This window comes from Sinocyclocheilus rhinocerous, unplaced genomic scaffold (assembly GCF_001515625.1).
Source record: "Sinocyclocheilus rhinocerous isolate Xijiao unplaced genomic scaffold, SAMN03320098_v1.1 scaffold184, whole genome shotgun sequence".
NCBI lineage: Eukaryota > Metazoa > Chordata > Actinopteri > Cypriniformes > Cyprinidae > Sinocyclocheilus > Sinocyclocheilus rhinocerous.
The window spans coordinates 366138-386296 of record NW_015659717.1 but is presented as its reverse complement, the minus strand read 5'-3'; the positions used below and the strand labels follow the sequence as shown (position 1 = coordinate 386296).

Below are 20159 nucleotides of genomic sequence, written 5' to 3'. Positions count from 1 at the left end.
TATATAAAACCAATTCTAACATTAACTGTTCTGTAATTATAGACAGCATGCAAAGCAGTGCACTAATGAGGCTCCATCTATTCAACTTGAAAACTCACACATTTACTACTGACACAGTGTTTTCACACTCACAACTAAAAATTATTTAAGCTAGACTAATTTGTCACTCTCTCTCCTTCCTCTTTCGTAAATCGTCATAGTTGGGTAAGCGTCTATAGCAGTGAATGGGAGACGGTCTTTTTTTTTTTTTTGAGTTCCCATTTGCTTAAATAGCAAAAGAAAAGCTCCACTATAGTGCTTTCACGACTTTCAAAAGGAGAAAAGCATTAGTAGCAGCAGGATTAACCAGTTCTAACATTAACTGTTCTGTAATCATAGACAGCATGTTAAGCAGTTCACTGAGGCACCATCTATTCCACCACTGCTGATACAGTGTTTTCACACTTACTTATAATAATTAAAATAATTTAAGATAGACTAATTTGTCACTTTTGTCTTCCTTTTCTTTCCCTCAGGTACCAGTACCCAACCATGGATGAGCTTGCCGAGATGCTGCCCTCAGTTCTGACCCAGCTAAAGTGAGTCCAGACCTCAGTCAGTCTGTACATGATCCCTAATTCAATACAATTAAATAAAAATAAATGCCATATGTTTAAGAAATCATGATGGCTTCTATTAAAGCCTCAAATAATTTGTGTATTTTTATGAGAATATATGCCAGTTAATAAGCAATATGAATGATTGTTCTTTAATTAACAGGATCAACAGTGTGATTGGTATCGGTGTGGGCGCGGGAGCTTATATCCTCACTAGACTGGCTGTAAGTAAAATATCTTCCCTTTTATTTTGCTATAATGACCGATCAGTCATTGTATGTTGTAATATCTAACCGTTAGTTGGAGTAGCTTGTGAAAACGCACCATTAGATGTTTAATTGAGCAGCTGAATGAAGTTCAGGTCATCAGAGATCCTTGAAGTGTGTCTGCAGTAAAACCATCTGTCCTCAGTCTTCAATAAATCCCCACACCTCCTCTGAGATGCATAGTTCACACATGCATTCACACTCTCACCCTACACAAAGCTCTTATTCACCATCTACGCACAAACATGAACGCTGAGGATAGATACCTTCATAAACACACTCAAACACACACTCACTCTCATGTTTCCTGCTGGTTATTATCAAGGTATAAAGTGATAAAGGGTATTTTTCTCCAATTAACTAAAGAATGTGGCTGTCTTTCACTATTGACTCTATTACTTCAGTTCAGCACCTCACACTTTCATCCATCTATCAGCTTGCATTGCACATTTATCATATTTCTGCCACTTGCTAATTGGGTTCTGTGATGTCAGATGGCCGATTTGAACAAACACACACCTACGCAGCTCTGCAGAACAACTTCAGCACCGTAAACTTAAACTCATTTGAATTACAATTTGCTTGTCACATGCTTGTCCGTAGACATGTGGTCATGTGAGTGCTGCCTCGAGGGTTTGCATTTCTCTGAATGTCTGGTGCAGAGCGTTATGCAGAGAGGAAAAAGAAGAGGTGTGAAACCTGAACTTTTTTCCATCACGATCACTGTAACAAGACTTTTGATTAGTTCACATGGCTGCCTGTAGCTGAATTTCTTTGTTAAAACCAAGTGTGAGCCCTTGCAGTAAGTTAGCGCTTTGGACACTGAGATAATGAGAACTTGGTTAAGGTGATGATGTATAGGTCACGTATAGGTAGACGTTTTTGCTTGGTCACCACTGAGGTTAAAGTTGACTTTCTCAGACCTGTAAAGCAATTTGTAAAGTGATCCCTTTCCCATGGCTTTACTTTGTTGCATTATCAAGCCATCTTCTGTAACAGGCCTATTTCAGTGGTAAAACCGAATATGTAAACAAAATGTAAAATCTGATTTTATCTGTCACGAACTAGACCTTATAAAGTGGCACTCCATACTAGAATGGAGACTCAAATAAGAGTTTTTCAGTCAGCCAACTACTCAAATCCCATTCCTTTAATATTTATTACATTACTGTTAAACATGGGCAAAGATTTTATAAATGCTTCATTATCTACCACTGTAGTTTAAAATGATGCTTAAAGGAATAGTTCACCTAAAAAATAAATATATGATGAAGGTCATCATATATTGACCTTCATTTGTTTTAAAACTGTATGACTTTCTTCTGTGGAAATTCATTCATTCATTCATGCATTCATGCATTAAAGGGGACATCAGATGCCCATTTTCCATAAGTTTATATGATTCTTTAGGGTCTTAAAGTGTTAGTTCACCCAAAAATGAAAATTAGCCTGTGATGTACTCACCCTCGAGGCATCCTAGGTGTATATGACTTTCTTCTTTCAGACGAATCCAATCGAAGTTATATTAAAAATTATCCTGGCCCCTCCGTTTGAAATATGGATATTTTTCTTACAAAAACGCATGGATTCGCTACAGGAGGCCATTATTCACGCAAACATAAATGCATTTACGTAGATTGGGGGGCGCATTCCCTTAAAAAAAAAAGTTATCCACTGTGGCTTCAGCGGCTCAGATGTAGGGAGTTAATGACGACTGCTATGTTCATTATTACATCCAACAACAAAACACCTCAATCACTTAGGAGACATTCTTGTCTACATCTGCTCCGGCGTCGAAACAATGGTGGACTGTTCACAGCTCACTCAGGGCGGGTCTGTGCTAAAACACCAGTGTCAGTCAAACAATCATGGGAGGGGCCTGCCAAAAGTACGTCACACTGCCAACAATCTGTGAACGGGTTGATCTGAGAAAGATGTTATGATTTATGGGGATGTTAAAAAAACACTGGGTGGATTTTTATCATTATAGGGTGGTTGTGTAGTACTGCCAGCACACATTTATGTTCAAACATCATATAAAAGTGAAGTTTGCATCTGATGTCACCTTTAAATCATTAATTCATTCATACATGCAATGGAAGTCAACAGTCTTCAAATTATCTTTGTTTGTTCAGAATAAAAATGAAGTCATACAGGTTTGGAACAGCGTGAGGGTGACAATGGCAACAGTTTTCATTTTTGGTCGAACTATCGTTTTTAAACAGCTATTTGCCTTTTAGCATAATTAAACTTTAACCAGTAACGAGCAAAATTGGTAATGTCCACCAAAAAGGAAGGATTTTGCAGATGCAGAAGTATTTATACCTGTTTGATGGCAAAATTTGAAGATTACTCTTTAGAATAATATGCACTGATGCACAAGAGAAAAGGCTGAGAATGAGTATTCAGAAAGTAAATGGGATCGGTTTTGATTTTCATGTTGACTACTGACATTTTTATTTAAATCAGGTTTTCTGTGGTATTTTGTGCTCCCAGGCCAATCACAATGTGTTCGACTGTCACATGACCCTGACAAGTCTATAGGTAGCAATACCACAAGAAGTCAAGAATCTGTCTAATTAGACTGTTCGATCGCCTACATGTCAAGCGCACAATCCTCTCAGTCAGTAGGTGCTCTGAGTGTTAAAGTCAGTATGAGCCATAATGATGGACTAATCCATGTAATCTTACCATTCTCTTAGCTGAATGAGCCTGCTCTGGTGGAGGGGTTGGTTCTCATCAATGTGGACCCCTGTGCTAAGGGCTGGATTGACTGGGCTGCCTCTAAGGTAAAATTTTGCATGTTTATTTTGTGCAGAAAATTATTAAATAGTTAAATAAATGACTATAAAAAATATGATACTCGTACTGCCCCAGCAACAAGCTGTTGTATCGCCAAAGGTACAGTTTTTTGTAATAGGCACATAATGCTTTAGTCTGCCACAGTAGTCTTTTACAATAATCTTAGTATTATCTTGGATGCTTTTCTCAACAAAAAAAAAAGATACCATTTTCATTCGCATTTTAGTGTAATCAACTATGCATGGAATTAATTTTATTTTTTCTTTTCTTTATACACTATTATGCATAATTAAGATATCCTATCCTTTCATTATTAGCCAAAAGCTAACCCTAACCATTCCTCCATACTTAAGATTTCTCAACAGATTATTGTAGTTGATCTTCTTAATGATTTCTCTGTTGTAAAGCTCATAATAACCTTAGAGGTCAGAATGCTACAATAATTAAAGGTGCTCAAGTCAGTGGAGGTGCTGGGAACACAATTTGTTTGATCTTCAAACATTGTGCTTTTCACTAAAAATTTGCATGTGCGTTTCTGTTGTAGTTATCTGGATGGACCAGCAATCTTGTAGACATTGTGATGGCACACCATTTCAGCACGGTAGGCCTTAAATATGACACTCACCTCCGCATCTATAAGATGATTCACTCAGAACAAAAACATTTCTCTTAGAGTGTGTTCATGAGCTTTTGTACCTCAGGACGAGCTGACAGAGAACCAGGAGATCATTCAAACATATCGTCTGCACATCGCTCAGGACATCAATCAGGACAACCTGGCTCTCTTCTGCCACTCCTACAACAGGTGACATTATCAGTTCATGTACTGATCATTGTCATAAGAGCTGATCTTGATAAAGGTTTTCATTTGCATGTCACAGTCGGCAAGATCTGGAGATTGAGAGGCCTGTCCTGGGACTTAATGAAAATACGGTCAAAACGCTGAAGTAGGTTGTTTGGTTGTCTGTTTTTCTCTATTTTGGCTGTAAATCATTGTGCCTTCTCTTCCTTAGACCTTTTATGTCTTTCTTCTCTTACTGTTTAGGTGTCCTGCCTTGCTAATAGTTGGTGACACATCACCAGCGGTAGAGGCTGTGGTGAGTGACTAATCGAGAACATTGCCATTGCATCTATGGGCAACGGTAGAGAACACAGTGTGCTTTCTTAAAGGCCCATTATGCTCATCTCTTCATACATTTCCGTTCAGAGTGTACCAATGACATCACGTCCTAAAAGGGGCTGTGCATCATAAAGTCTTATGCACTTGTGCTTGTTGTAAAGCACTCTTGAATAACTATAATATGCTTCAGGTCTTGGATCCTGATTGTCCAAAACAGCAATTCCATCCGTTCTAAAATCCTTATTACAGTAACAGCTTAATGTGCACTTAATGAACACACCTAGTGAGTTTGCCTAAGTTTAGCACTTTAGAGTGAGACTGAGCCACTAATGCTGAGCAAACTGTTTGGTTTAGTGTAGAGTTGGTCATTTTATCTGTCTATACCTTCCATTTTGTTTCTAAACTGACCAGGTGGGATTTTATCTGTTTTTTTACAGGTTGAATGCAACTCAAGGCTAAATCCAACCAAGACTACTCTACTCAAGGCATGTCAGCTTTTTTCTCCTAGAGCAATGTTTTAATTTAGCGATGCAAACTCTCACCTTTGTGTAGACCGAATGAGGTTTTCAGTTGTCAAGAAAGCGCCGCACTGTGCTCTTTTACACAAAAGCAACTCATGATCCAGTGTTTTTAGTGTCTCAGAGTAAAGAGAGTGGTTTGCAGTAAATGTAGCACCACACAAACTCCATCTCTGCATGTGCTGAGAGTTTGGGTCGCTTGTAACATACATTTGAAAATGTAAAATTTTTAATTATAAATCTGTCAACAAATAAAATGTTTGAGGTCCCGCTATCGCTAATCAAGTCAGAAGTCAGTCAGTCATGAAGAATCTGAGATAGACAAAATCCAGAAGAACTATGGCAATATCTCCAAGACGTTTGAAGAAACCTACCTGTAAAGCTACCTGAAAAACAATGCGCAAGTGCACCTAGAACAAAAGCTGTTTTAAATGCAAAGGGTAGTCAGTCACACCAAATATTAATTTAATTTAGTTAATAGAAGTTAATTGATCGATAAAATCTATGTATGACATTATTTCTGAAAGCATCCTCACTGCCTAAAACTTTTCACAGTACTGTAGCTTTGCAGGTAGGTTTCTTCAATAAAGTGTTTTGGAGACATTGCCACAGTTCTTCTGGATTTAGTCTGTCTCTGTTTTTTTTTTCTTCTTCTTCTTCTAATTCCAGTCAGATCGAAGATCCAAAGATCGGATCTCTGTGTGGAGCACTGACTGTTGTCAGACTCCTTGTGCAAACAAAAATCTCACTGGATTATTACAATTAATGGCAAAAAGAATGTTTGGAAATGTAAACTGATATTTCCTACTGACACACTACAGCAAAAGATTAAAAATAACTGCCTTATAACCATTTTTTGTTGGTGAAATGTTTTTGTTTTTTTTCTTTTCACTTTTTTTTATCCTTATGCTAAAATCAATTGTAAATCATTTTAAAGCTATATTTTAAGGATTTTCTTCATCTGGAGTCACATCTTTGTGACATTTTTCAAGTTTCCATCTCTGTTGATTATTGTACTTCAGTATGACACAATTGATTATTGTTCCCTTCCTCTCTTCAGATGGCAGATTGTGGTGGACTTCCCCAAGTTGTCCAAGTAAGAATAAAAGACAACACTATTGTGTCTGCCACAGCATCAGTTTAATGTAATTTAGACTTGTATTAAATGTGGATGTTTTCTATTTTCAGCCGGGTAAACTCGCTGAGGCTTTCAAGTACTTTGTCCAGGGAATGGGCTACAGTAAGTATCTGTCCTCTTTGTCTTTTCATAGGCCACTTTAATGTTAAACGTTTAATCGTATCATCTTCCTCAGTTATATACCTTCACTGTTTGTATATATTTTGCCTCTTGTTTGCATTTTTGTCTGAAAGCATCGTGTTGTTAGAGAGATGTCAGCTTCATGTCACTTTGGTCAACGACTTACATACTGTATGTCTCCGGGGGTTTAATAATGTACGTCATAAATACTCACACAACTCATAACAGCTGCAGGAATATGACACATTGACGGGTGTAGGTGTGAGAGAGAAAATCCTGCCTGTTCAAAGCAAGAACACAAGGAATCAGATGTTATGAATCTTGAAAAGAACTGTAATTTATCCACTGCTGATCTGGCTTTATTACTCGAAGCTTCAGGCCAGTATTCTTGAGTTAAGCAGGTTTCAGATCAGCCGTCCTCTGCACTAACACATGACTTGTCTCCCGTGTGGCTGTGCAGTGCTGCGTTCTTCAGCGTGTAAGTACACTAGTCTTCCTCTAAGAGCATGCTGTGTGGCATGAGCCCTGTGTGACAAAACCTTCTCTGATCTTCAGGATAAATATCTCTTGTGCCCTAAAAGGTCCTTTGCCTGAACAGAGGTTTGCATAGCATGGAAACTTTATTGCTGTAATACAGTACCTCAAACCTCCATGAATCTGTATTCAAGGCTTCATTCAGCTCTAATGTTTATATGGTTATTTTCAGAATAGGCTTTTATTCCGGGATATAAACATTAAATGACATTTTTGTGTGTTGTTGTATGTAAAGGTGTGTTATTTCTAGTGGTGCAATGAATCACAAAACTCACCGTTCGAATATTACGAATTTCGAGTCACGGATCGGATCATTTTTTGGATTAGCTAAAAAAAAAAAAGGTTTGCTCTTCATTTATTACTGAAAGCTTACTTAAAGTACTTCTATAGCACAGCAAAAACTACTAGCTTGACTAGCACACAAAAAACAGTTACACAAATTAAAAGCATAGATGAATACAACAAAGTTACAAATAAAATCAGTAACTGTAGTATTCAGGTGCAGAAATTTAAAAATTACGTTTAAAATAGCACAATAGTGCTCACTGCATAAGTTAAATACAGAATAATCTTTGTTAAAGCTGTGGTGGTGTTTGAATAGCAGAGAGAAGCAGGTATTTATTGGCTGCTATCACTTTAAGACCAAATGCACAGACCTAATACTGACATACATCTGTTTTGTTTCTCAGCTGTTTACATTCACTTAAGACATAAACGACTGTGTTTACCAGAATACTTGCCAAAATGGGTATTTTAACATAACATCCATTCAAGCGCATCAATTCGGTGTCACGCACTGTCTGAATCGCACCCCTCTCTCTCTCTCTCTCAGCATGTGCACACTTCGGGTGTGTGCGGCAGCGGCTGTGTGCACAGAAAACAATGTGCGAGTCCCGATTCGAGTTCTTTCATTTGAGTGGTTTAAAATTGCTTGAATGTGTAAATTGGCAAGACAAAACACGTTCAAATGATAAACTTTCACTCTATGATGGTTAAACTTTTGAGTTAATTCGCAAATCACATGCGTGCCGAACCGTGGAGCCTGATCCGTACAGATCATGGATCATCTACGATCCGTTGCACCTCTAGTAATTTCTAAACCACTTGCAGCACTGAATTATAGCAGGTCTTGGCAAATTCATCTATAAAGAATCCCAACAGCTCTCTTAAAATCCTCCCCTTTGTTAAACATCATTTTGAGGGTTTAACACAATGTCACCAGTACACTAGTGGTATTCACAGCTATGTATTACTGATGTGAATTGTGGTTTCGATTAGTGCCTGCCAAAACAGCAGCAATATTTTAGACATTATTAGCCATTAAAAAATTTACCAAAAAAAGGAGGTCAAAGTTCAGAGTCATGAATGCATATCTTCCTGAATGAAGTACACTACCGATCAAAGGTTTGGGGCTGCTAAGATTTTTGAGTATGTTTTGGAAAGAAGTCTGTTATGCTCACCAAGGCTGCATTTATTTGGGCAAACTTACAGTAGATACTGTAATATTGTGAAATATTTCCAAAGAACTGATTTGATTTGAATATATTTTAAAATGTAATTTCTTCCTGTCATGGTAAAGCTGAATTTTCAGCATCATTACTCCAATCTTCAATGTCACATGATCCTTCAGAAATCATTCTAATATGCCAATTTGCTGCATAAATAGCGTTTCTTATTATTAATGTTGAAAACAGCTGTTTCTTAATATTTTTGTGGAAACCATTATGCTTTTTTCAGGATTTTTTTATAGAAAGTTCAAGAATAGCATTTATTTGAATTAGAACTCTTCATTATAAATGTCTTTACTGTCACCTTTGATCAGTTTAATGTTTCATTGCTGAATAGAAATAGTAATCTTAATAATAATCAAAAATCTTAATCTACCCAAATTTTTAGTGTGCCCATGTTAAGCTCTTGTTCTGAAATTCCAGAAAGTGTTTCTGACTAAGTCAACACAATTACGCTAGCAACGGTCACTGGTGATTAGGTGTGTTCTGAGAGTGTGAGGAACGTGATCGAAAGCAGCTTGACTCATTTGAAAATGCTCACATTTTGATGTGATTAGTCACATTCCTCCTCCACAAGTCACTAATCTAATCCTGAGATCTATTGACCTCTTTGTAAGTCTCTATTCTTGTTTCTTCTGAAAAATACAGCCCTCCCATCCGGAAACACGCACACTAGGTACATTTACATGGACACTTTTTGTTTCCATTGGAATTAATTCATTCTGATTGACGAATCCGAACGTAGTGTTTACATGAACGCTAAATAAAGTGATCGGGTTGATATGCGTGTTTATATGTCACAAGCTTCTGATCGGATTTACTCTTTTGACATGCGCGCACTGCATGAATATACAGCGTTTCCCGCTGTTGTCGCATACTGTTTTAAAAAGCACACGTGATATTTATCTACTTCGGGTCCTAATTAGGCGACGACCAGCACATGAACTGTTGTGCTGTGCTGCTTACTTTATAAAGCAGTAAAAGTGCCCCTTCCTGCACCCAAAACCAGTCGTCTGTTGATGAGAGTCTTAAACAAGGACTAGTTGTACTGCTCCACTTCACAGACGCTGAGTGAAAGGGGAGTTTTATAATGACGGGACACTCATTTATGGTCACTTTATTCACCAGGAAGAACAGCTCGTTCCGCGTGTCATACGTCATTACGCTATTTCTACGTCACTGCGCATGCGCAGTACTTTCCAGTTTCGGTTTTCAATCCGATCAAGTGTTTACATGTCCTCTCGCTCGGATTACAAAAGAAATAAACCACCCCTTACAATCCGAACGAAATCTGAATCGGATCTGGCCAATTCAATCCGATTGACGTGGTTACATGTGACTTTTTTATTCTGATTGTGCTTCTAGTCCTATTACGATCGGATTAGCAGGGTCCATGTAAACGCAGCTACTGTGCTACTGTAAGATTTGTGCCTTCTAGACCATTTAATTCAGAATGTAATCAAAAACACTTTGATTCTGCTGTGGTGTTATAAGGATTAGAGGTGTAAAAATTGCTCGGACTTCATTGTTCTTGAAATGAAGGGATTCTGAAATTTGGTCAGTTCAATTCAATTATATATTTTTTGTACAATTTATGGTATTAACTATTTAATATATGTATATTGACTAAACCAGCAGACTAGGTTTTTATATTTACAGTTCATGAATTTTAAAAGCAATGATCAACTATTAAAATCCATAATCAGTATATAAGCACCAGTGCATTTTTACACCCAAAATGCTTGAAAGGTTGATTGTAGGATATCAGGTTTATTTGTATTTTTTTAGTTTATTTTATGATTTGTATTTTTGTGCAAAAAAAACCCCAGCACAACTTCCTACTCATTGACAAAGAACCCCTATTCTACATGTTGCCAATTAACAAATAGATTATAAATTAGGTACTCCTGTACTTTTTAATCATCCTTTTTACTTTATATAGTAATAGTATTTGTTAGTGCAGACTTCATGCACGTAAATTGTAGGTTCAGACAAGAAAAGCACCTAACATACTGTATATGATTGTAATTCTTCTTTTGTCTCGGTGGAAATATTAGTGAATGCTGAATGAGTCATTAACAGAGCGTAATGCTCATTGGCTGATTCTGTCATTGACATTTGCTTTTCAGTAGAGGTAGGGTATCCGGTAATTTCCACCTTGTGTTTTGAGTCGGTTAAGTGTGTTTGTCAGTCTTTTTTTGTTCTTTTCTTTGTTACTGTTTTGGGTGTGTTATATAGTTTCATCTTTAACAAACCCACAAGTGTACGCTCTGGTGAGGGACTATCCCAGAAGACAATTTCCCTTCTAGAGAGCTTCTCTCACTTTCTCTATACTTTCAAATTTAAACTCTTTCACCACGGTCTTAAAATTATATTAACCAAGGCTACTATTTAATGGTTTGGGTTAAAAAGTACTATTTTTGTCTTCTCCGTCCACATGTTTGTTTGATTTGTAGTGAATATCCTTGACGCTTTAAGGATGTTTACTTTAAAATAATCTGTTATGACAAAAAGAGAACCATAACCACCCCAAAAAAAAGTTCACTTTGCCACTGGCTGCCACTTTTCTTGCATTTTGAATTATTTAGAACACTTAACTTACTGTCAAGGCTATTCCCATCACCTGGTCTAATGTCCCCTACTTTCCTTGCGTCTTCTCCTGTAGCTTCTGCTTAATCTTTCCTTTTCTCTATCCTCCCTCTTTTAGAAAGTACTATCAAATAATCTCTCCCTTTCCTCTGTCCCATCTTTTTCCTCCTCCTTTTACATTCCCTTTCTTCCTTCTTGACCCTTACATCCAATGCCAACAGTCCCTCATGTGCTACTCAACCACCTGAACAGCGAATCAGGTATCAGGAGATCAACCAGCACCTTTAGCTGAGCCTAAGCTCGTCATCTCAACCTCCCGTTCTTCCTGTCCTCACTGTCTGTCCCTCTTTGTCCCTCCCGTCCCAATCACATGCATACCAATGTCTTTTTGTCTGCATCACAGCGTGTAAAGCATGGTAAATGGACACATGTTGTCAATGTTTGTATATGATTATAAGCAGTCTGAGAGAATGTGTTTGTGCACACTGTCCACTACCAACAGATGTCTTATTATATTCTTTTTATGACTCGCATAGAAACATAACTTTACTTTGCATGCCACATTCTGCATTGTCTGAAGTTGACTATTCATTTTGCTGCAATGGTAAAAATGAATTTGAGCTTGATCCTCACCAGAGGATTGTCTTTCCTTCATGGGAGAATAATGACTGCAGTGTCCAAGCAAGGCGGTTGTGTCACCTCAAGATTCAGAGATTTGTTGATGGAGTGCTGCAGGAATAAGTGCTAAACCTGGAAACGAGTTCGCATTATCGTTGTCCCAATGTCAATGGGTCTTTTGAATGGGTTTTTGATTAAATGCCTGAAACGAGGTCTGTGGTTAACGCAAGCTCAATATATTTTCATATATTACAATACACCACTCATGATTTTTTAAGCTTTTACGTGTCTTAAACGGTGGTGGTTAAATGGGACTACAGAGGTTGTTATTGCATGGTCAACTCATCTACTAACTAGTCCGCATTTACAGCCTGGTTGTTTAGAATAGCTCTTGCAAACGATTACAAATCAAATTTTAAAGATTGAAACAGTTGTCGAAAGTTTAGTGGTGGTGACGTTAAAGTCATGCAACTATGAAGTTTGCTAATATAGACCAACTTTAGCTTTACTTCTGCCAATTGTATTTATGGTGTTCATGTTTGTGAAGAATATCTTGATGAACAAAATGTGTAAGAATCATGAACATTTGTTAGTCACTGGCTTTTGGATTATTGCAGAAAATAAGCTCGAGGGAAAAATCCTATTGGATTTGTCAAGGGAGCCAGGGTGATGCTACTTCCGCGTTGGCCTACAAAAATGCACCATCCCTGCAGCACTGTTTAGGCCCGAGTATTAAGAAAAGACTTCGCTCTTAAGCCCCAAGTATACTTCATTTTTGTACACCTATGCTAGCATAGGCGTACAGTTGAACGCATAGCCTTTCAAAGTATACTATATTTGATGTTGTGTGCAAAGGCGGGCGGTTGACAAATGCGCTCTTGAAAGCTTCATCCATGCCCAGTGTCTGCTCTATTTTTTCCTGTAAATTATGACCGATACCAAATATTTTTGAACTCTTTTAAACCAAAGCTGAGCTCTCTTGAGTGATTGTCAATGTGAGCGCCTGTTGTTGTTGCAAAAATCAGGTGGTGCGCGTACTATTTTGATGACACAATTTGTGTCACATGCACTGTACGCTGTCCCTCACGTACGCGTAAAAAGCGAAGTATACTTTGGGCTTTAGGGTAACTATGGCTGAATCCCAATTTTCATACTATTCATCCTGTATAATACACAAATAATATACAAGACGGTTACAAATTGCAGTGCAAAAGTAGTGATAGTAGTATGTCAAAGGGGGCTTTCACACTAGCATTTGGTATGCACCCGGGTTCATTTGACTTTAGAGTTTGGTTTAGTTTGGATAATGAACCCACAAACCATACCCGAGTTCACCTAAAAAGTACTAAAGTACGCAATCGTATTAAATCACTGAAGTGAACCACTATTAATGACATATGTATTGGTGTATTTATTTGTTTACTCACTTGCTTTCCTGACAAGTGTGACTGATGTGCTGCAAGCAGAGAGAATTTATTTCTCATTTCAGTTTGCAGGAATTGACTCCCACGTTGTTTTGAACCTTTGCATTACAGTCGTAACAAATAGATGCATGTGCCATTTTGTGTTGGCGCTTTGGAGACTAATACCTGACAACAGGGTAAACAGCTGCCCACTCTGATGATGCAATTGTATCATGGTTTGGAACCAAAAACTACTGTGTGAACACCAGCGGGGGCAGGGGGAGGTGGGTCAATCGAACTCTGGATCGGACCAAGAATTGAACCAAGTGAAAGCACCCAAATAGTGTTACTTGTGGGCTTTTGAGATATTTCTGTAATGTGTGAATAAAAAAAACTAACATACAACAAGACTAGTTTAGTTTAGTTAATAAACAAAAATAACTTTAATGAGACAGTACTTTTTAGTGAATCAAATAAATGCAGCATGAATAAAGTAAGCAAGTTAACTCTTTCCCTGCCAGCATTTTTGATGATTTTCACTACAATTTCATGGCCCCCAGAATATTTTGTTGTATAAATATCTGAACATGCAATACATCTAAATAAAGAACAGACTACTTTTAAACAAAAATCCGTTTTATTTTAGCTTCAAGCCTTCTTGAATGTAGGTAAGATATATATAAAAAAAAAAGCACCATTTTGAGCAAAAAGCTGAGAAAATTGCATTTTAATCAAATACTACATCTGGATCACATTCAGTACAATGATCAAAGCAAAGATGCAATAGATGGCTTCCATCAGCACTCCCAAAGCTTGCACAGTCCTTTACCACTTCCTGGATTGACATTTCACTCTGTAACATTAGGCAATTTTCATTTATATTACATTTCAATTATTTCAATTATATTGTTGACGATCACATTATTTTTCATATGCATATGAGATCGCTCGTTTCTGTATTCCTCGCCTGTGTTTTTGATCGGGACATTCTAGACTCATTCAGGAGATGCGTAATAGCGCAATAGAGTGTATAACAGTGAAAACAATGTAAATTCTGTGTTTGGCAGGGAAAGAGTTAATGGTTTAAATCGGTCTGAAACACAATATGAAACAAATTCTCTCTCTGTGGCAGTATTTAATTAAATTGCCTTTTATGCATAAAACTCAGAATTTAATTGAATCTGTTTCGAAATCCATTTTGCAGCAAATCTCGGTCAATGGTGTGCATACTTTCAGAAGTATGTGAATTGGGATTCAGCTTACTATTCTCATTAACCATAAACCAAATTGTCATCATATCTCAGTCAGTCCAGCTTTAGTTGAGCAGTCAGCAGTGTGCAGATGTGCAGGAGTCACGTAGTTTGAGGAGACTCATTATTCTCCCTCTCTTGGATCTTCATATGTTTGGATCCGAATGCTAAGAGTGCAAAACTGGCTATCCTGTGAAGCATATGCCCCTCACTCAGGATCGTCCCAACAGTCATGCCTCAGTCAAAACAGCAGCAGCAGCAGCAGCATTAGTGCATACATGTTTTCACCTCCATTCGATTTCTCTCTTCTCTCTCTCAGTGCCCACTGTCAGTATGACCCGATTGGCTCGATCTCGCACTCACTCTGCCTCCAGCATGGGCTCGGCAGACGGCTCACGCAGCCGTGCACATACCAGTTCACAGATGGAGGGTGCCACCGGCGGCCCGGTCCACGACAACCAGAACAGACCGCAAACCATGGAGGTGTCCTGCTAAAGCACCCAGAACCAAGCCACCATTTGACCTGGGATCATCTGCTTGTTGAACCTCTGCACCTCAGGCAGTTTTGTCCACTTTGGGGTTTTGTTTCCACTCCGTCTTTGTCTTTCATTCTTTTTGTTCTCTTGTGGCCAAGGAGCGCTGGTCTAATGAAGGGATACATTGTTTGATGTCTAGTAAACCATGTATTTTACATATTGGAATATTTTTCCACTGCATGCAAGCATACTAATCTTTTGCTCATGTTTTTACCTTGAATTTGATTGGCTTACTACTTTATTACTCCATTCTTTTATATTTGTCATCCATTGGAGATTCATTTCCACTCTCGATATGCTTGTTGTGTATATATTTTGCTGGAGGCTGTTGTATATTGAACATTTGGAGGGTATTCTCGTCTGTAGCGGGAGAGTTTTCGTTCCCTCTCTTGCTCTCTCTAAGGTCTTCCTGCCCCTTGTGTTTACTACAGAGATGACCAAACTACTTAATTTCCTCCTTATTTAATTTTTTCTTCAGTACTTCATTTTCTAGACTGCATTCTGTCTCTTTTAGAGGGCTTCTACTGCTCTCACTGTATGTCATTGGCTATTATGGTTTGATTTTAATTGACAGACTACAAATGGCAGACATTCTAGAATAAAATCTACTGATTAGCATGTCCCTATTTAAAGTGTAAAATAGACATGTATTAGTGTTAATTATGTTAAGATCTTTCTGCAAATGGTTAATTCAGTTTGATTAAATTTAATCAATCTGATTCTGTTTACATGGAGAGTTTTAGACAAGAAACACCTAATAGAAAAGACTTTGTTTAGATTTGCACTTAAGTTCATGTAAATTATTTTTCACAGCCTGTGCTTGGGAGATCAGCTACACCAAAACAAGCCAGTAACTGAAGCTAAGATCTGTAGCTTGTTCAAATAAAAGTTGCATTTACCATATAGGGCATCTAGAGGTATAAAACAGCACGATTCCTCTAAATGCACTGTACAGTAGTAACTGGTAAATGATCTGTATGCTTTTGGCTTAAGATTCTCCATTCCTTCTGTACAGCGGGCTGATGTTCCAATAACCTCTTATTATTTTGACAACTTTGTTCGTTTCTGTAGTTTTATTGTTCTTGGTCTTTATTATTTCAATGGATGGCAATTCCCTGTTGATTGCTAACTGTAACGCTTCCTTGAGTGAGTTTGTGATGATGCGTTGTGCTTTGTCCTCCAAGCATTTAGGGGGCGCTGTACTTCATACTGTCTGCTGAGTATATTGATTTGTACGAATATTGAAATAAAGTAGTTGCACATAAAACTTGTATCTGTCTTTATTTGGCAAGTTGATATTAAGACAAGACACTTCATGAGTAGTGTACTTTTTTTGTATAATAAGATTCTGAAACATTAAGTTTGTATATGCCACATGAGGCATTCTATAGTTAATGGATGGCAATTCCCTGTTGATTGCTAACTGTAACGCTTCCTTGAGTGAGTTTGTGATGATGCGTTGTGCTTTGTCCTCCAAGCATTTAGGGGGCGCTGTACTTCATACTGTCTGCTGAGTATATTGATTTGTACGAATATTGAAATAAAGTAGTTGCACATAAAACTTGTATCTGTCTTTATTTGGCAAGTTGATATTAAGACAAGACACTTCATGAGTAGTGTACTTTTTTTGTATAATAAGATTTCTGAAACATTAAGTTTGTATATGCACATGAGGCATTCTATAGTTGTCTACCATTTGTAGTCTTTCTAGAATAAAATCTACTGATTAGCATGTCCCTATTTAAACTGTACAATAGAAATGTATATTAGTATTAAAGGGTTAGTTCACCCAAAAATTTAAATTAGCCCATAAATTACTCACCCTCAAGTCATCCTAGGTGTATATGACTTTCTTCTTTCAGACGAATCCAGTCGGAGTTATATAAAAAATTGTCTTTGATCTTTCAAGCTGTTTAATGTAGGGCTGATCGATTAATTGCATTTGCGATATCGCGATATGAAAAAACGCGATTTTTCAATCACAGGGGCTGCGATTACACTCGGTCACGTGACACGCGAGAGTAAAGAAGTGTGTTCGACTTGAAGATCGATCGGTGTATGACATCAAAGTACGGCGAGAGAAAGCATAAGGAGACGTCCGCGCTCTCTTATAGCTCTCTCAGTACTTTGATGACACACACCCATCGGTCTAAGCAGCGCTGCTTCAAGTCGAGCGCGGGCCATGAGCAGGAAAAGAAATGAAACAGTAAACAGCCAAAGGATGTAACTTAGAATGGGAGATGGATGGGTTTGTGAAAGCGAAGAGAAAAGCCATAGATGAAGTCGCACAGACCCAGGCAGGTGCTGGTCATTTAAAAGCTAAATGCAGAAAATATGACGAGGCATATCTTGCTCTCGGCTTCACATGCGCAAAGCTGACCTCCATACGTCATCCGCCCGGAACTGCTTCCGTTTACAACAGTGAGCGCAAGCTACATTAAAGTGATTATTACGTTTTGAATATGGATATTTTTCTTACAAAAACGCATCGATTCGCGGAAGGAGGCCTTTGTTCACCCCCCGGAGCCGTGTGAGACACTTTTTTTTTTAATGAATGGTCGCTTTTTATTTAACTTCTTTTGGACTGATGCATGCAACACCCGCTGAGTGGCATTAAACAGCTTGAAAGATTTATATATTTTTAATATAACTCCGACTGGATTTGTCTGACAGAAGAAAGTCATATATACCTAGGATGACTTGAGGGTGAGTAATTTATGGCCTAATTTTCATTTTTGGGTGAACTAACCCTTTAATTGTGTTAAGATCTTTCTGCAAATGGTTAATTCAGTCTGATTGAATTTAATCAATCTGATTCTGTTTACATGGAGAGTTTTAGACCAGAAACCCCTAATAGCAAAGACTTTGCTTAGATTTGCACTTAAGTTCATGTAAATTATTTTTCACAGCCTGTGCTTGGGAGATCAGCTACACCAAAACAAGCCAGTAACTGAAGCTAAGATCTGTAGCTTGTTCAAATAACAGTTGTATTTGCACTAATTTGCTTAAATTTCCAGAACAGAAATCTGAACTTTGGATAAATCAGCAATGTCTTTTTTGTTGACATAGAGTTTTTTACATTGGGGATTTTGGATCTTTTTTCACTCCATAAATCATAAAATACAGTGAGGGAAAAAAGAAAAAAAAAAAGTTAATATGAATATTATTTTTAGGAATAAAGTCTAAAATCCGATGAATCTTATATGAACACACTCCTCTGATTTAAAAAAAAAAAAAAAAAACGTTCTGAATATAAAACTGAAAAGACTTAAATACTGAGGGTGGAAAAAAAACTATTGAAATTGAAATCTACAAATTGGAATTTTCTTTCCAGTTATGGAAAAAGAATGGCCCAAGCCGCAATGCGCCACAGATGTGTGCAGTATAAATAAGGGGTTATCCAAGCATTAATGGCAAGGAAAGCCCCTTAAACTTGAAAGCGACCTTGTATGAGGTGTTTCTTGGAGGTTACAGTACATTAAAGAATGATCATGTGACTTTTACATACACCAGGTGACCTGTAAATGAGGAAAAACTGTTTCCATTGCAGTTTTGCGACATATTCCTTTTTCGAATTGCCTGAAAAACCACCTTATGCGAGCGTAAAAAATTTTTTTGTGCAATATATGGACGTTTTCGTGAAATTTATGTTTGCATTGGCCGTTTTTTCAATTCATAATTTCAATTTGTGCAATTTGAAGGGTAATGGAAACGCAGCTGAGAAAGAAATTTTTCAACTACATCTTCTTTTGTGTTCTGTAGAAGAAAGTCATACTAGTTGTGAAATGTTCAGTTTTGGGTGCAAAAAACAGTCAAAAGAATACTAAATCATGTTTGGGTGCCAATAAAACCTTAACTAATATTATAATTGTACCTCAGGGAAAAACAAAGTATAATGTGACCCAAATCGCTTCAAAGCACTTGTATTCACTGGTATTCAAATGCTCAACATGCAATTCTGTGTACTACCCATCACAGTTTTTCTGTCAACTTTCTGTGAAAGTTTCCGATCACAAGCAAGTTTAAAGGTTGTATTGATTGCATGTGGTCAGAGATGACACATCTGAAAGCTATTTATAGAAACTGTGGCATACACACTTCAAGTACTTTAACACAACATTGACCACAGTAGAAAGGATCAGTCGATAAGAGATTTGTGTCGTCTTTCCATCTGATGTGCAAAATCATTCAACTAGATCAACTCAACGTATATGTTTGTCATTTTCACTTTCCGTACAGATTAGCTGATTTTCTTCTTATCTGAAATTGGCACATGGTGAACTTTGGTAACCTGCTAGGGTTGACAGTCTACTATGACTATAATTAACTCAGTCCATTTGTCATGCGAATTAGCACCGGAACATCTTCAGTGACATCACTTTAACAAACACCGTATTCAAATAAAAATAGCAAACTTTTTATGCATTTGGGCCATTCATTTAAACGACAATGGTGTTTTGGGAGCCTGAAAATGCAAACTTTTGAAAACTGGTTTTAAACTGCAAGTTTCTGCGAATTTGTGAAAAAACGTGTCATCATGTGCATTCATATTACGTGTTCAGTCTATAGGTATGTGCGCAGCTGGGCTGTCAAATAAAAATTTGAATTTGGAATATTCGTCATTTAAAATAAAAATCCACACAAGCCTGCCTTAACGCACACCTAAAATTCGAATGCAACGTTTTTTTGCATTCGAATTTTAGGTGTGCATTAAGGCAGCCTTATCAGTGGCGCACAAGATGTGATGTAAGTGTCATTTGCATTTTAATGTTTTTATTAGCCTATTAGTTGAACACACTAGATGCTGTGCTGCTGCGTTGTTCATTCAAAATATTGCCGAAAAAGAGAACATCAATGCGAAGAAGATCTTGTTTACATCAAAACTGAAACCAAGCCGTTCTCACAGAATGCATATTTTGCGCATTTTCCAGAGGGACATCTATCACCATTGCACTCGCCATGCAAAATTTATGCAAGTTCAACTTTTCAAAAAACATGTCTCGAGACTGGCGGTTTTAAATAAAAAAAAAAGTACTGTGTTATTGGCTTTGGCCCTTTGTATTAAACTATGAATACTTATGTGATGTTTTTATTTGTAATTGTTTTACAAATATTTGGTTTATAAACATTAATTATACACTCTTTTCACACACAGTTATGT

General features: G+C 37.4%; 1 protein-coding gene across 5 annotated transcripts in view; it reads left to right on the top strand.

Annotated features, from left to right (window-relative positions):
* LOC107724194 (protein NDRG3-like) overlaps positions 1-16265 on the top strand; it is a 72715-nt gene extending 56450 nt beyond the window's left edge. For 2 of the 5 annotated variants that reach the window (XM_016533015.1, XM_016533017.1), the window contains 13 exons: positions 516-578; positions 760-820; positions 3565-3651; positions 4209-4265; positions 4366-4469; positions 4546-4611; positions 4710-4761; positions 5222-5269; positions 6363-6398; positions 6491-6542; positions 7021-7038; positions 11413-11451; positions 14782-16265. In XM_016533015.1, coding sequence (XP_016388501.1) covers positions 516-578; positions 760-820; positions 3565-3651; positions 4209-4265; positions 4366-4469; positions 4546-4611; positions 4710-4761; positions 5222-5269; positions 6363-6398; positions 6491-6542; positions 7021-7038; positions 11413-11451; positions 14782-14957 — 859 coding nt within the window. In that variant the 3' untranslated portion in view covers positions 14958-16265. The remainder of the gene's footprint in view (positions 1-515; positions 579-759; positions 821-3564; positions 3652-4208; positions 4266-4365; positions 4470-4545; positions 4612-4709; positions 4762-5221; positions 5270-6362; positions 6399-6490; positions 6543-7020; positions 7039-11412; positions 11452-14781) is intronic. The other 3 variants (XM_016533016.1, XM_016533019.1, XM_016533018.1) reach the window with 2 other exon arrangements.
* Positions 16266-20159: the final 3894 nt, after the last annotated feature.